This window comes from Prorops nasuta, unplaced genomic scaffold (genome assembly GCF_024137725.1).
Source record: "Prorops nasuta isolate Cenicafe-Biocafe unplaced genomic scaffold, Cenicafe_Pnas_1.2 PNAS00014, whole genome shotgun sequence".
NCBI classification, from domain to species: Eukaryota; Metazoa; Arthropoda; class Insecta; order Hymenoptera; family Bethylidae; genus Prorops; species Prorops nasuta.
The window spans coordinates 6,016,786-6,030,115 of record NW_027116811.1 but is presented as its reverse complement, the minus strand read 5'-3'; the positions used below and the strand labels follow the sequence as shown (position 1 = coordinate 6,030,115).

The window sequence follows — 13,330 nt, the reverse complement described above, 5'->3', positions numbered from 1 at the left end:
TTTCTTATAATAAAATAAAAAAAGATTTCTTCTACTATATGAAAAATAATAATTTGAAACAATTGGTTACTTTTAAAACAGCAATATTGTATACTCCCAAGGTATTGAAGAATTAAATTTATCATAAATATTCATTTTTGCAGTCCGAATTGTATATATCAATGAATTCTTATCAATAACTCCTGGAACTATTATGATATCTTTGGCCAGTTTATCATGAATGCAACTGGCTGCGGTAAGCACGTAACGTTCATTTATAATTACGCCTCCGCAGAAATGATATTGCCAAATCCTACTTCGAAGTGACACCTGCATGTAACATGAATATTTGTAACTTTCTTTAAAATTATTTATCACTGTTAACCCTTTCAACCCCACAGTTTAAAATACATGCAATTTATTTAAAAAAAATAAATTTTAAACAAGATTTCTTTCTTTCATAAAAATTAATTATTCGGAAAGCACTATTGAAAAACATCATGAGAATTTAATTAGATAATCTTCGTATAATATGAATTAACATACATCTTTTTTAATATTATTTTGTAGCTTAAATTTTTGTAAAAATATAAAAAATTTACAAGAATGGTATATATTTTTAAATTAAATTACTATTTAAATTTATAAAACTATTGATGCTAAATTTGTAATTAGCGACCATGAAGACATACTTGACATTTTACGCTTAAAATTTCAATACTTTTTTTTTAATTTAGAATCTTTAAGCTACAAAAGTGCATGCTTATATGACTACAATTTCAACACTTTTTATAGGGATGGCTATGTTAGATTCGTCATTATTAACATCCCTTTTATTTCAATTTCTTAATTAGCGACCCAAAAAACGTAGGAATACCAAATTTTACTAGGAAGTTACAAATGAAAGTAATCTGGGTCTTAAAGAGTGAAAGTAGTGATAAGTACCTGAAAATGGAAATTCTCCTTAGTTAGCGAATTCTCCACCGATGATTCTAGGTTCAATACTGTGAGGAAGGGCTGGAAATAAATGACAAATTAAATTATAAATATTCGACAAAGTTTCGAACGATTTTAAAAATTATTTCTGCGAAAAAATATACTCGGTATCTCTCTCACGTATATATTACGTTATTACTTGGAGAGATAATCTATAAAGTCCTCTTGATATACTATAGAAACGTTTGGAAAAATTTAAAAATAATGTTATATTTTTTTCTTTAATTTAATTACTTTACACATACCTTGTGAAACTACCACTAAAGCTAAGAAGCAACAAACTGCTGTAATTGCCATGACTAATAAAACTTGGAGGATTCAAGAACAGCATCAAAATTATGCCAAAGCAATCAATTTATATGTCTCTTCTTTTCATTATCAACATTATATCTTTCTGATTAGATAGTAATGTCTCTACGAAATAAGATAGCTTGATAACTGATAAGAGATTTTAGTTTTCATTTACATGATAAAGAAGTATTTATTAATAGTAAATCCTTATTTTGGTCCATGTACACTTACACAGTGATATTGAAGAGGAAATATGTGAATGTATACGTATATGAAAGTTTCTGTCAAAAATGATAAAATTTATCCATTGATAATGCTTATAATATTCATGTATATGCACTAATGCACATTCTTACCTCGGTATTACTGTGCAGGTATGCACAGAGCGAATATTATATAAGTTTTTGCAAAAGATTTCTTTCTAAATTAATTAAAAGTGAGTTATATTACATGAAAATATTAAAAAAGAATAAGGATCCAAAAATAAAAACATAAAATTACACAGCAAATATTCATCTACTGTGATATAACGTTATTCCAATAAATAAGAGTTTTAGTTAAAATAGTGCTAATTTGAGCCAAGTAAAATACTCAATATAATTATAGTCCGCCTTGAAATTGATCAAGCATATAGATTATTAGTCTATAAGCATTGCTCAGCACTGTGTGAACTAATATACAATCACTAAGATATTAACACTAGAGCAATTTTGTAGCACCATGATACTTTCTTGATTTTTTTTTTATTTGGAACACCAGCAGGAAAGTTCTTATTCTTCTTTTCCAGTATTTTCCATATTATTTAGAAGACGTTCCAACTACTCTCTGGTAGAAGAACTCTGTGGGAGTAATTGCTCTGTACATTTAAAACACGATTCGAAAATTTTTGCAGATTTTAGTTGTTTAAGCTAGGAAGTTAACGTATACCAAGTTTCAAGTCTCTATTCGTTTAAGTGTTCATTTTACGAATTTTGCAAGATTTTTGAGTTTATTCGACATTTAATAACAAAATAGCGAGCAAAAACGGGCTTCTTTATGACAAAGTGCCAATTCTAACGAGTCAATCAAGCTTTAAAAAACTCAAATCGGATGAAGAATAACGCTGTACCACTGTCCCGCGTTCTTGAAGTGGAAATAACCAAAAGTAACCTCTCTTCAAGAACGCGGCACAATGGTACAGCGTTATTTTTCAACTAATTTGAGTGTTTTTAAGTTCGTTTGACTCGTTAGGACTGGCACATTATCCTACAAATGCCCGATTGTTCAATTTGCTTCGCATTTGAATTATATTAACTTAATTGTTTATTGACTTGTACTGTCGGTAAAGCACGCGTGAGGGATCCCGTTAATCGCGCCATTTGACAGCTACGGATAAACTCCCTAGAAATCCCTTCGCCCCTCTGATTCCTACTTCCCCTCGTCTGACGCAAGATTTCTGCACCCAACATATTCTCTCATTTCGATATCTTCATAAGAATGCATTGTATTGGCCCTATGCAAATAACGGTTTTTTTTAGAATAACTAAAAACAAATTCAAAAATACAGAAAATAACCTAAAGATTTACAAAATAACCTCAAACACACAAAAGTAAGGTATCTCGACTAATAATACTTACCCGGTAAAAATAACTTAATCTTTATCAATGTTAGTGATCAAGAATTCAAAGCAAACAAAGAGGAAATCAAAAAATAGTTACAACACTTATAGAATGATTTCGAAAGATGTGTTGAGCTATCCTGGTAGAAACAAACCTGAATGGTCTCTCAGATGGGCTTCCCTCAGTGAAATAGGTCAAGGAGAATTACTAAAAATTCGAGAAGTAGTTCATGGACCATTTTTACACCCTAAATTGTTGCAGACTCTGCCAACCGTTGTAACAGAGTCACCAGAAAAATCTGAGATAACTAATAGTTCTTGCTGCAAATACCAATCTCTGAATCGTCGTGGAATTCCCGATCCTTGGAACGAATGTATGATCCTACAAGGATTCTGTAACGAGAAGGATTGCGTACTATTACAAAGGAATTGCGTGCCCCACTGCTGGAGACTCACCATCACCAATGAATTATGGAACAAACTGGGTTTACCATTCGTCCAAGGAATTCCCGACCCCTGGAAAATGTGTAATGGAATAAACACAGCCAATCATTGCCGTATAAAACTTAAAAAGAAATTCCAGGATGAATCGACCCCTATTTCTCTATCCTCGAAAACGGTGCAAGTGCCTAACGAGAAAACTTCCACTGTAACTCTCCAAAAATCGACCAATAAATGTTCCAAATCTTGTAAGTGTCCCGACGATCGTAAATGTAAGAAAAAGAACGAATTGGAGAGTCCTAAAATCCCGCCAGTGACAAAAGTTAGCAGTAAAATAACGGAAACTAGCGTGGGAAAATTTCGATCTTGTTTTTGTGACTGGAGAGAAAAGAATTTGCTGTTGCAGAAGATTGGCTGGTGGAGGAAAAAAGTTAAGAGACGAATAAATAAGAGATCTGAATCTTTCTACGCCAAGGCAAAAAGCGTGCCTCGAGTTAGTAACTTGAGACAAGGAGAACCGGAGAGTGTGGTGAAGCACATGGAAAAATACCCGGAGAGTTCTCGCCAAGTAAAATTAATATGTTGCCATTGCGATTGTCCTTATTTAAGAATTAGTCACAGTCCGATTGACCGTTTCAAGCAAGGTTACTGTCGATGTGCTTCCCAATCTCCAAAGCCAAATTAATATTGCGTAGAACATGTTTTGGATCATTCGAGAGGTTATGTTCAAGTTTCGATGAGAAAGCAATTATAAGTAAAGCGAGAATTTTGTTCGAGTTAACATAACTCGTTTAGTGTATTGACACGTGGAACTGTTTATTGGTAACAGCCATAAAACCTTAAACCAAAGATTAAACACCTACATAAGGTCCTTGACACCAATGCTAAAATTCATAAGAAGAAATAGTAGCGAATTTGCGAATTTAACCAAAATGGAAAACCTTGCTTAATCGTATAAACTCACTTTGTTTTTTGTTTACTTTGATATCTTATTTTTCAAGACAGCGTGACGTCACTGGTCCCGCTTCCTAGAAATGTTGCCAGGGGCAACATCGCTTGTCAACAAAATAGTGATCCATTTCAATTTGTGGCATTTGCAAGCGTCCCTCACGTGAAATTTTCTTATGCAATATTTATTTTTATAACTGACTAATTTTTAAAGTAAATATGACAACCGTGATTACTACATTGATGTCTGACGACGATTCGAGTGAAGATGATGAGGTAGTAACCTCGCGAAATCATTTACGAAAGAAAAAATCCATTCCTAAGGTATGTTTGACAAATATGAAAGTCCACTGCGCTATAGGATTAGTATTTCGATTCTTCGTAAAATAATCTAGTGTTTTACTAGGTCAGTGATATACAAGATGATAGCTCTGATTACACTCCGGATTTTTATTCCGAGGATGAAGAATCTAATGGTGAGGATGAAGGGGGAAGGGGAGATGATGGGAAATCTGACTTTACTAATGGAACTCTACAAGGCTTAAGAAATTACTTTAGCGACGAGACTGATGAAAAAATAGAAATTATAAAGAAAAGTAAAACTGTTATAGAAAAAATTGAACCAGATACGTTAAGGATTGAAGAGCAAATTGAAGAAAGCTCACTGATGAGCAGCCCTTGTTCATTGAGAATAGAAAATGAAAAAATTAAATTGAACAAAAAATCACCTCAAAATATAAACAAACCTAAAAGAAAGAATATGAGTTTTACAGATTCGGAGTATAGAAGAATTCAACGTGAAAACCACATTTTACTAGCTAAAATTATGGCTCAACAAAAATCTGCTGATAAAGTTCATAGAGCTAACGTTACTCTTAACAGAGTCAGTAGCTCGGCTATAAATAGGGAAAGGCAGCAGAGGAAAATATCAGAGGATAACATGGTATTGAAATATAATAAAAAGTATTCTTTATATATTAACGTTTTTAGTCAGTTTAGATAAAAGAGTAACGATTTTTTCAGTATCTCCTTCAAAGGATACAAAATGCAAAGTCTTCAGTACTGAGACCTAACAGTACACAAGGATTTAGGCAATAATTATTTGTAATAAATGTAATTCTTTTTCATATTATGTTTTCTTTATTAATTGAAACACAACAATTACCAGTCTTGAAGAAAAGGTACAGAGTTTTATGTTGCTTGCTTTACATTAAGAAATTTTAATGTAAAGCTTCCTTGATAATTTCGCTGCCGAAATTTCTGTAGGTCAAGGCTATAAAAAATCACAGTGCTCTTTCGTGCCAAGTAACTTAAATTGTATGCATGTAGATTATCTTGAGTATTGTTTTGCATCTGCAAACCGATTCAAGAAACACGAGAAGAAAATTATTAATAAAAAAAAGGAAAAAAATCACCGTAAAATTACAACCAACCGAAAATCCTGCTTTCCACATAGACTAGAATGTATTAAAACAATGATCAGTTTTTATTTTTTCCTAATAAGTTAAAAATAGGGTTAATCTTGTCTCATGCCAAAGATAAACTTAAAACAAAAATACTGAAACTGAATTTTCTATTACGCAAACTAAACGAACGTGTGTTGTTCTTTTTGTAAAATGTTTGCAGAGAAATTTTGCGGTTCAAAATTCTTATTTGTAGCAATGACGTTAAATTCCTTTAAAAAAAACGGAGAAGGTTGAGGAAAAAAAAATTAAATTAACATATCACAGAGTGAACTTTTCGCAGATCGCCATCGCTTCAGTCCTCTCGAGTTGTTTTCCAAGTATCTGAGGAAGCTGGTGTCCATATTGTGGTGAGAGAGCGGAAAGGATCGAAACCAGATTTTTCCTAAAAAGAATAAATGTATGATTAATAATAGTTCCTATTGAAGGAAATAAACTAAAAAGAAGAAACATACCTGCGTATCTTTGTCACGCTGTGAAGATGGATGTTGAGATATTGAGAGCTGTGCAGTTTCACCCCAAGGCGCAGCAGCCCAAACTCCACCAGTATTTATACCCCATACACCACTCCTTTCCTCCCCAACTGCTGTTCTTGTATACAGAGGTCCCCAGTTGTTATCTATCGTTCCCCAATGATCTACAATTATTCATTTGATTAATCTCTTAAACGAAAAATATTTATCTCGACTTCTACCTCTAAGGGGTTCTGTCAGGGTAGCTTTTCCAATAGATTTACTCGAATTAAGTTCATAAGAATTACAATTATCCGTTGACAAGCTCATCATACTAGGATTAGCATCCCACAGTGTAGGTCTGGTATCCTTTTCCGGGCTCTCCAGTTCAACCATTGGTTCATCGGTCTCTGGCAAATCATCATAAGGTACCAATTCTCGCTCAAAGTGTCCAGGGTAGCCAAAATGTAAGTCGCGGTTAGCCTTAAATTAATGAGAGATTAGACTTAAAGAAACTCTGTACAATTCAAAATAGTAAAATTACTTACTGGCAGTTCAATAAATGAATTGATAAAGAAGCTGTTAGACTGTTGAGAATTTGTCTGTTGTTGCACTAAATGCGTATTGGTGACGACAGTATTTTCTTTTTCCGGTGGACTAAAACAGCTGGCTGCCTGATGAAGATCAGTATGAAAGTCCTTGGACGAATCGCGATGATTCTTTTGAACTGCTTCCAAATCCTTCAGTTCCAAGTTATCGAAAGCAGATATATCGTGGAAAGGCTGTTTTCTGTGCGGTTTGGAGCGATTGTTAGACAGGGTAGCCTCCTGATTCCGTGCAACCACGTCACTAAACTTGGCTCGGTTCTCACCCCAGCAAGTCGGAGGTGGAGGCAGTACAGAATTCGGAAGTACTGGACGTCCAACTTCCTCCTTGTGTGTATTCACTCTAGCGTTTCCTTTGGTATATGTTTTTTCAGTCACTTTTCTCTTCTGAGACGCCTTATCCTTCCTGGGCAGATTCTTATTCTGCCTTGGCAATTTGTAAGAAGACTCAGCTGTGTGAGAATGATGAATATGGTGCTTCGAATTAGACCTAGTCGTACTAGTTTTCCATCTGTTTGGATTGTCTTGTCTGTCCTTGTCGTAATCGTCGTCGTCGCAATCGCCTTCGTAATTATCCTTATACTCAGATTTTTTCCCAACTGGTTTTCGCTGGTGCTTGTCAGATTTCGTGTAATTTTCCTCAAAGACCTTGCAACGAGCAGCACCGTCCTCTTGAATCGAACCATCCGTAGTTGACGAAGAAGTGTCCTCCTCCGACAACTGATTGATCTTCTGGTTATTAACTGGCTCAAACTTCTTGTAAGAATTTACTAAATTCTTATTCTCGTTGAAGGAATCTTTTGTTTTCTTACACTCTTGCTTATTCAAGAGTTCGATAGGATCGACCTGAACTTCGTGGTCCACCAGTTTCGGTTCATCCTTATCCACCTCTTTAGTTTTTCTTGTACCAGTGGGACTAGTTTTATTCACCTCCAAAGATTTACGTTCACAGCCATCGTTCGAGAATGTGGACTCCGACTTGACTATGCTAGCATTGCTAATGTTACTAGCATTATTAACATTGCCGGAGTTATTCTCGTATTGTTCCTGAGAATTATTATTCTGTTTTTTATTAGCCTTCTTTTTGGAATTTAGCACAGCGTTGTTGCTTATACTATTAACGTTATTAACAGTATTTTTCAGTGTATTGTTATTGTTGCTGCTGGTACTGTTATTGGCACTACTGGAACTGCCAGGAGTTTTTAAACCTGCAACAGCTCCGTTATTATTAGAATTACTAGCATGCTTGGAATTATTGACGTTACCAAGAGTTTCATGACTGCTAATAGCATTGCTGTTGTTCTTGAAATTATTGAGATTACTTATGCTAGCATTACAAAAATTGGATAAATCGTTTCTGTTTACAATATTGCTAGTATTAATAGTTTCTAAGGAAGAGCGTGATTGCTCGCACTTTCTAAACATTAGTAAATCTTTGGATACTGTGTCTAGCTTAAATCGTCGCTCCTCCTCCGCGGACCAATCGGGGATTTTGAATCCCTTCTGTCCGTCTTTCTTGCCCCTGATGTGCATCAGTGACCAATTGGAGCAAGAATCATCTTTCTTACTAGCCTTTGCCTTTCCATCACAGATAGTTTTATCTTTATGCGATAAATTTGTATGATTCGATGTTGAGGATACTTGTGAAACATGAGAAAGAAGTCTAAAATCTAGAGGCGGCTGTACAGGATTTTCACGGGAGAAATTATCCAAGGCCCCACTCAAGATATGATCGGCTTCCACGGATGAAAATGCTAAAATACATATCAGCAATGCAATGGACAGGCCCACGGCAGTCCAGTACATGATCCGCTCCCAAGATGGCCTTTCAAGGATTCCCCCGCAAAGTTCTAAGCTATATGGAGGCAAAGTTGCCATTAAATTCAAGTCAATCACTCCATTTTCGTTGGCTTTACCTATAGCAATAAATAATTCAATAGGTTTGTGTTAAGGGATTGTGAAATTATATAAAATGCTTCGTACCATTTGATCCCAGACTAGTTAATATCAAAAGTTTACGTTCCACCCGAGACAGAGTAAAGTCCGGAGTAAAAGCAATCTCAACTTTCTTCGTGCTATTGGGATGGAGTTTGAAGGGAGCGCAATTTAATACCCTGAAGCCATAGCCTTCGCATCGAAGACCATTGATATAAAATCCATAAACGTCAATTGGCAATTCTCCTGTATTTCTTGCAGTGAAAGATCGCTTCACGGTTAGACTCGGGATAGCATTTTTTCTTGATCTTTCATCTATAAAAAAAACTGAATAAAATTATCAATGCAAAACTATTGCCTCGACCTAATAAAAATGATCAGCTTTTGCTAGCTTCAACTATTAAAAGTTTAAATCTTCGATTTGATCTAGCTACATACATTCACAATCTTTCAAATGTTTGTCCGCCAAATCGAAAAGTAATGGCGAATTGGATCCTGGCTTCCGATTTCCAAATCGAAATTGTGCATGAGCTCCACGTCCGACCAAACGTACCGCTTCCAGAACTGTCATATTATTTCTGAAGATAAAAGCACGTGATTAAAAATAATAAATAAATAAATATATAACAACATTTCACGTTTACCTTATGTATAAAAGGGCTGACGACTGAGATGCTGAAAGTGGCGTGTAGGATACTCGAATGATCTTGGATTCTAGTGGTTTTAAGTATGCAGAAAATGTATATGGAGCAGGAACCGTATTCCATTGTTTCTCAAGCCATTCTCGGTCATTCGCATTTTCATCCAATTTAAATTCTTCCGGTATAGTGGTAAACGTTTCAGTACACGTTGGCTTAAAACTAAAGGATAGCATTTTTATAAATTTCTATTGTCTTTGGACAGTTTTTACTAAGAAAATAGAGTATTACTTTGCTGGTAGAGAATGATAGAGTCTAGCGCCTTGTGGATAATTCCAATCTAACACCACTTGAACCATGACTGGATTTAAGCTTGGATTTTGCAATTTTATCATTTTATACGATGTGTTGCCAACTTGGGTTAATGGAAATAATAGAACACTATTATTCTTTGTTCCTTCGGGATTGATCAGGAGACTCGGCCAGGAAGGTTTGATGCTCAAATGAAATTTGTGGCCCCGTACCTCTGTAGTATCCAATTGCATAGTGACATTATCCCAAGAGCCCCCATCAGTAGTGTTTAAAAATCGATCGTATTGCGTATTAAGTAGATTCAAGTCAAAGTCTCGCGTATGAGAGGGAAGAGATAATGTGTTCAACCATTGTGCACCAGCTAGGCAAATGAATATGGCTATTAATAGTTGGTAAAACTTTTAATAGAAATAGAAGAAGACTACAAAAAATTGAGTTTACCGTTCGTCTCCAAGGACAGTCCCAAGTAGCAATGCTGCTTGCATGTAACTGCTGGGTCGATCTTTATAGAACCAACCAGATTATCACCTTTGGCAATCATTGGCATCGCAGCTTCTTCTAAAGGAATATATTTTATTCGGTCGTCTCTAGTAATTGGTGATAGATTTGTCACTTCCATAGGCCTGGAGAATGTCGAGTGCACTTTAACTTGTTGTACACATATTGATCCCTACAAATTTGTCGTTTTTATCAAATTGTTGACCTTGAAATATTTTTAACAGTATCTACTTACAGGAAAGCAATCGGTGAACGTAAGTTTCTTCATAGAAATTTTTCCATGTGCCACTCGCATGTAAACTGGTAAAATAAATCGTTCGTAAGTAGTTCGAACAAAAACATCTCCTACTATCGTATCTTCCACTACTGCGGGTGTTTTCACTTTTATTTTAAAAATTGCTAAATAGTTTGGTCGTACGTATTGCTGGAAAAATTATAATATTAATTTATTGTATAACACAATAGTTTCATAAATTATAAACAAATCATGCTTACATTTCCCGAAGGACTACAAGCAGTAATATTTCGAAATTCTTTGCTGAACAGATCTACTGGACCGATTTGACAACCCATTAATTCCAAGACTGCACCGGGCATATTGACTCCCCAGCCGTGTAACTCAATATTAACAGGATTCTGGTTCTCTAGGGCAAAAATTGCCTCGTTTTCCGTACCACTACCAACAGTGCCAAAATTCATTGTCCCTTTATCACTTTCCTTTTCCCCAGGAATAATTTTCTTCAATTTTCCATCGTAACTTAGTAATGGGACTTCCGTAACCGAGACATTAGAATGGATCAAGATGGATGACTCCATTCTCATGTTTTCATTTTTTTTATCTTTGGTACGTAATAAAGAAAATATATTGATCTTCTGTTCTGGTTTTATAACTCTTGGTATAAAGTTACGAATAGAAAAAAGCTGCTTAACATTGGACGCCATAGTGACATTTGTGATTGCTAATGGTATTTTAAATTTATTAACCACAGTGAAGTTTCGCGACTGATTGGACTGAGGAGAACAATAATGAGTGAGAGAGGCGTTAACTTCCAATCCACCTTGGAGAACCTGAGCCACCCATGGAATTGCTAATTTTTGGCTGGATCCCCCTGATCCAACAGCTTTTATCATTAATTTTCCTTTAAAATGCTGTAATTCCAAACCAGTTTTCCCTGTAAAAAGATTTAAGATATAAAAATCAGTTGAGTGGATAATTAAAAAAATTATTACTCACAATCATAAACCATAGTCCCAATGGCAACTGGTACACTTGTATCTCCAGGTATGACAGCAGGTTCAAAATGAAGTTTTAATGCTTTAGATACAGGTGTGCTTATAATATTCTATAACAAAAAATATTTTAATAAACATATGATTTTATTTTCTTAGAATAATTACATACCACAATTTTGACTGGTTTTCTTGCTGAATTTTTTAAAGCTATGGGATAATGAATAGGAGGCTGTAGGGAGCCTCCCATTCCCAAATTAATTATTCCAGAGCTACCACCCCAATGAAGCCCAGCTTTACTTTTAACTTCTACCTCCACTGCCACAACAAGATTATCAGCACTGTTATTAACTTTAAAACGAATATATGCAGTATGATTTTTTTCTGTATATGCATTAAAATGAAGCCGTATTATGGGCTTGGTTTGATACGGTGGAATTTCCCATAATTCTTTAGGGCCTTCAGCTTCTCCTGATGGCAATTCTAGCTGAAATTCTCCACCACTACTATATACCTCTATTACCTTAGAAAAAAGTGGTTATTAACTTCTTACTGTAGAGAAATTTTATTAGTAAAAAATAAAATATTACCTGCAAGGTTTCTGAGTGAGGATTGTGGATATATATAAGCGGTGTGAAGGATGCATTAAGGGGAAGTTTGACACCAACGACAGGCCTCAATCTGTAAGGACTGCTGATGCTAACACCTTTTACTTGATATTTGAGTATTCCATCCGAGGTGTGAATAAATATATGAGTATCAACTTCTCCCTCTTCTCTACCAAGAAAAACTACTTGAAATGTTGTGTTTCCCAGTGGTGGAATCACCTAGCAAATTAAAAGAAATGGATCAAAATATTTATTAGTACAATAATACCCTTATATTCATACTTTTTAAACCCTCACTTTGTCTTGAAAGAATGATGAATGAAAATGACGGGTATTTCCAGAAATGGAAATAAGATGAATTGTTCTATTGTGATCTTTATTAAACAGAGTAACCATTTTTTGATGTGGTAAGCCAAGCTCCCTGAAGAAAAGGAAATTATATATAAGTAATAATGAATAACAAAATTAATTAGTACAATAAAAAAAACTATTTACTTCTCCTTGAAATCTAAAATTTGTGGCTCTATATGAATGAAAGATAAGTTGTTTTGTATCGAGGCTTCATCTGTCGCAGAATCACTGAAAAATATTTCTCATAGATGTCTTGATTCAAAACAAAATAAAGGAAAAGTTAGTTGATATACTTACCCAGCCCTTCTTACAGTAGAAGTAAAATCTTTATGGACAGAAATTGGTATATTATCCAAAAGATAGTGAACATTGTTTTCCTCTTGCACAAAAGCTGGAAAAAACAATGCTTCATTAGAGGAAAGAAGTGTAAAGAGATAAAACTTGGTGATTTCTCGTCTAATAATGTAATGAATTTTTTACACAGTATATATCAACAAAGGCAATAACAACGTGAATTCATTATTACGTGTGCCTGAAATAAAAAATAGCAAATGCATGCTTGACCTTCAACTTCAATTTGAACGTATATTACGGCAAAAGAATGGAGCAATTGTCAATAAAAATCAACAGGACGATAAGTGAATATTTAAGCGTCAAAGAGAAGAGGGATTTTTTCTCAAGAATAAAGTATATCTCGATAAAGGAGAAACAGTTGAATGTTAAAGACAATAGAGAAGAAATCTCTCACCATTGTTTTGTCCATGCAAGGATGGCTGAATTTGTGATGTAACATTCAGTAGAGTTAAAACCAGCAGACATCCCATCAATTTTCTCTCAAACATGTTATTTTTCAATGTTACGTTCTCTATTTTATCAGGCGTAGAAATGAAAATTCGCTTTTAGCCATATTTTCATCCACAGATGACAGATACCCTAGATAGACCAACTTCATATCCAACCAAACTATCCGAGAAGTAACCCCTAA

At 34.7% G+C, this 13,330-nt stretch overlaps 2 protein-coding genes and 1 long non-coding RNA gene across 6 annotated transcripts; 1 reads left to right on the top strand and 2 right to left on the bottom strand.

Annotated features, from left to right (window-relative positions):
- Positions 1-126: 126 nt before the first annotated feature.
- On the bottom strand, positions 127-1,306 carry LOC136778750 (uncharacterized). The gene is made up of 3 exons (XR_010823478.1): positions 1,221-1,306; positions 925-996; positions 127-309 (listed from the first exon to the last, which is right to left on the bottom strand). It is a non-coding gene; the product is annotated as an uncharacterized lncRNA (long non-coding RNA).
- Positions 1,307-2,726: 1,420 nt separating this feature from the next.
- LOC136778747 (cilia- and flagella-associated protein 97-like) lies at positions 2,727-5,407 on the top strand. 3 transcript variants are annotated; one of them, XM_066735861.1, is made up of 4 exons: positions 2,727-2,855; positions 2,918-4,577; positions 4,660-5,196; positions 5,277-5,407. In XM_066735861.1, exons 2-4 carry the CDS (start codon positions 4,473-4,475, stop codon positions 5,349-5,351), a joined length of 717 nt encoding a protein of 238 aa, XP_066591958.1. In that variant the 5' UTR covers positions 2,727-2,855; positions 2,918-4,472; the 3' UTR covers positions 5,352-5,407. The 3 variants fall into 3 exon arrangements, with proteins under 3 accessions (XP_066591958.1, XP_066591957.1, XP_066591956.1); XM_066735860.1 differs by lacking the exons at positions 4,660-5,196; positions 5,277-5,407 and having other exon boundaries at positions 2,918-3,873; positions 3,950-4,476; XM_066735859.1 differs by lacking the exons at positions 4,660-5,196; positions 5,277-5,407 and having other exon boundaries at positions 2,918-4,476.
- Positions 5,387-13,282, bottom strand: Tmem131 (Transmembrane protein 131). Of its 2 annotated transcripts, none has more exons than XM_066735855.1 (18): positions 13,094-13,282; positions 12,643-12,736; positions 12,490-12,573; positions 12,292-12,415; positions 11,977-12,213; positions 11,559-11,909; positions 11,391-11,499; positions 10,652-11,328; positions 10,392-10,580; positions 10,100-10,328; positions 9,638-10,019; positions 9,353-9,568; positions 9,147-9,286; positions 8,757-9,023; positions 6,717-8,689; positions 6,477-6,651; positions 6,172-6,353; positions 5,387-6,101 (listed from the first exon to the last, which is right to left on the bottom strand). In XM_066735855.1, the coding sequence occupies exons 1-18, from the start codon at positions 13,185-13,187 to the stop codon at positions 6,012-6,014; spliced, it is 5,613 nt and encodes a 1,870-aa protein (XP_066591952.1). In that variant the 5' UTR covers positions 13,188-13,282; the 3' UTR covers positions 5,387-6,011. The 2 variants fall into 2 exon arrangements, with proteins under 2 accessions (XP_066591952.1, XP_066591951.1); XM_066735854.1 differs by having other exon boundaries at positions 5,388-6,101; positions 6,411-6,651; positions 13,094-13,281.
- Between the last annotated feature and the right edge of the window lie 48 nt (positions 13,283-13,330).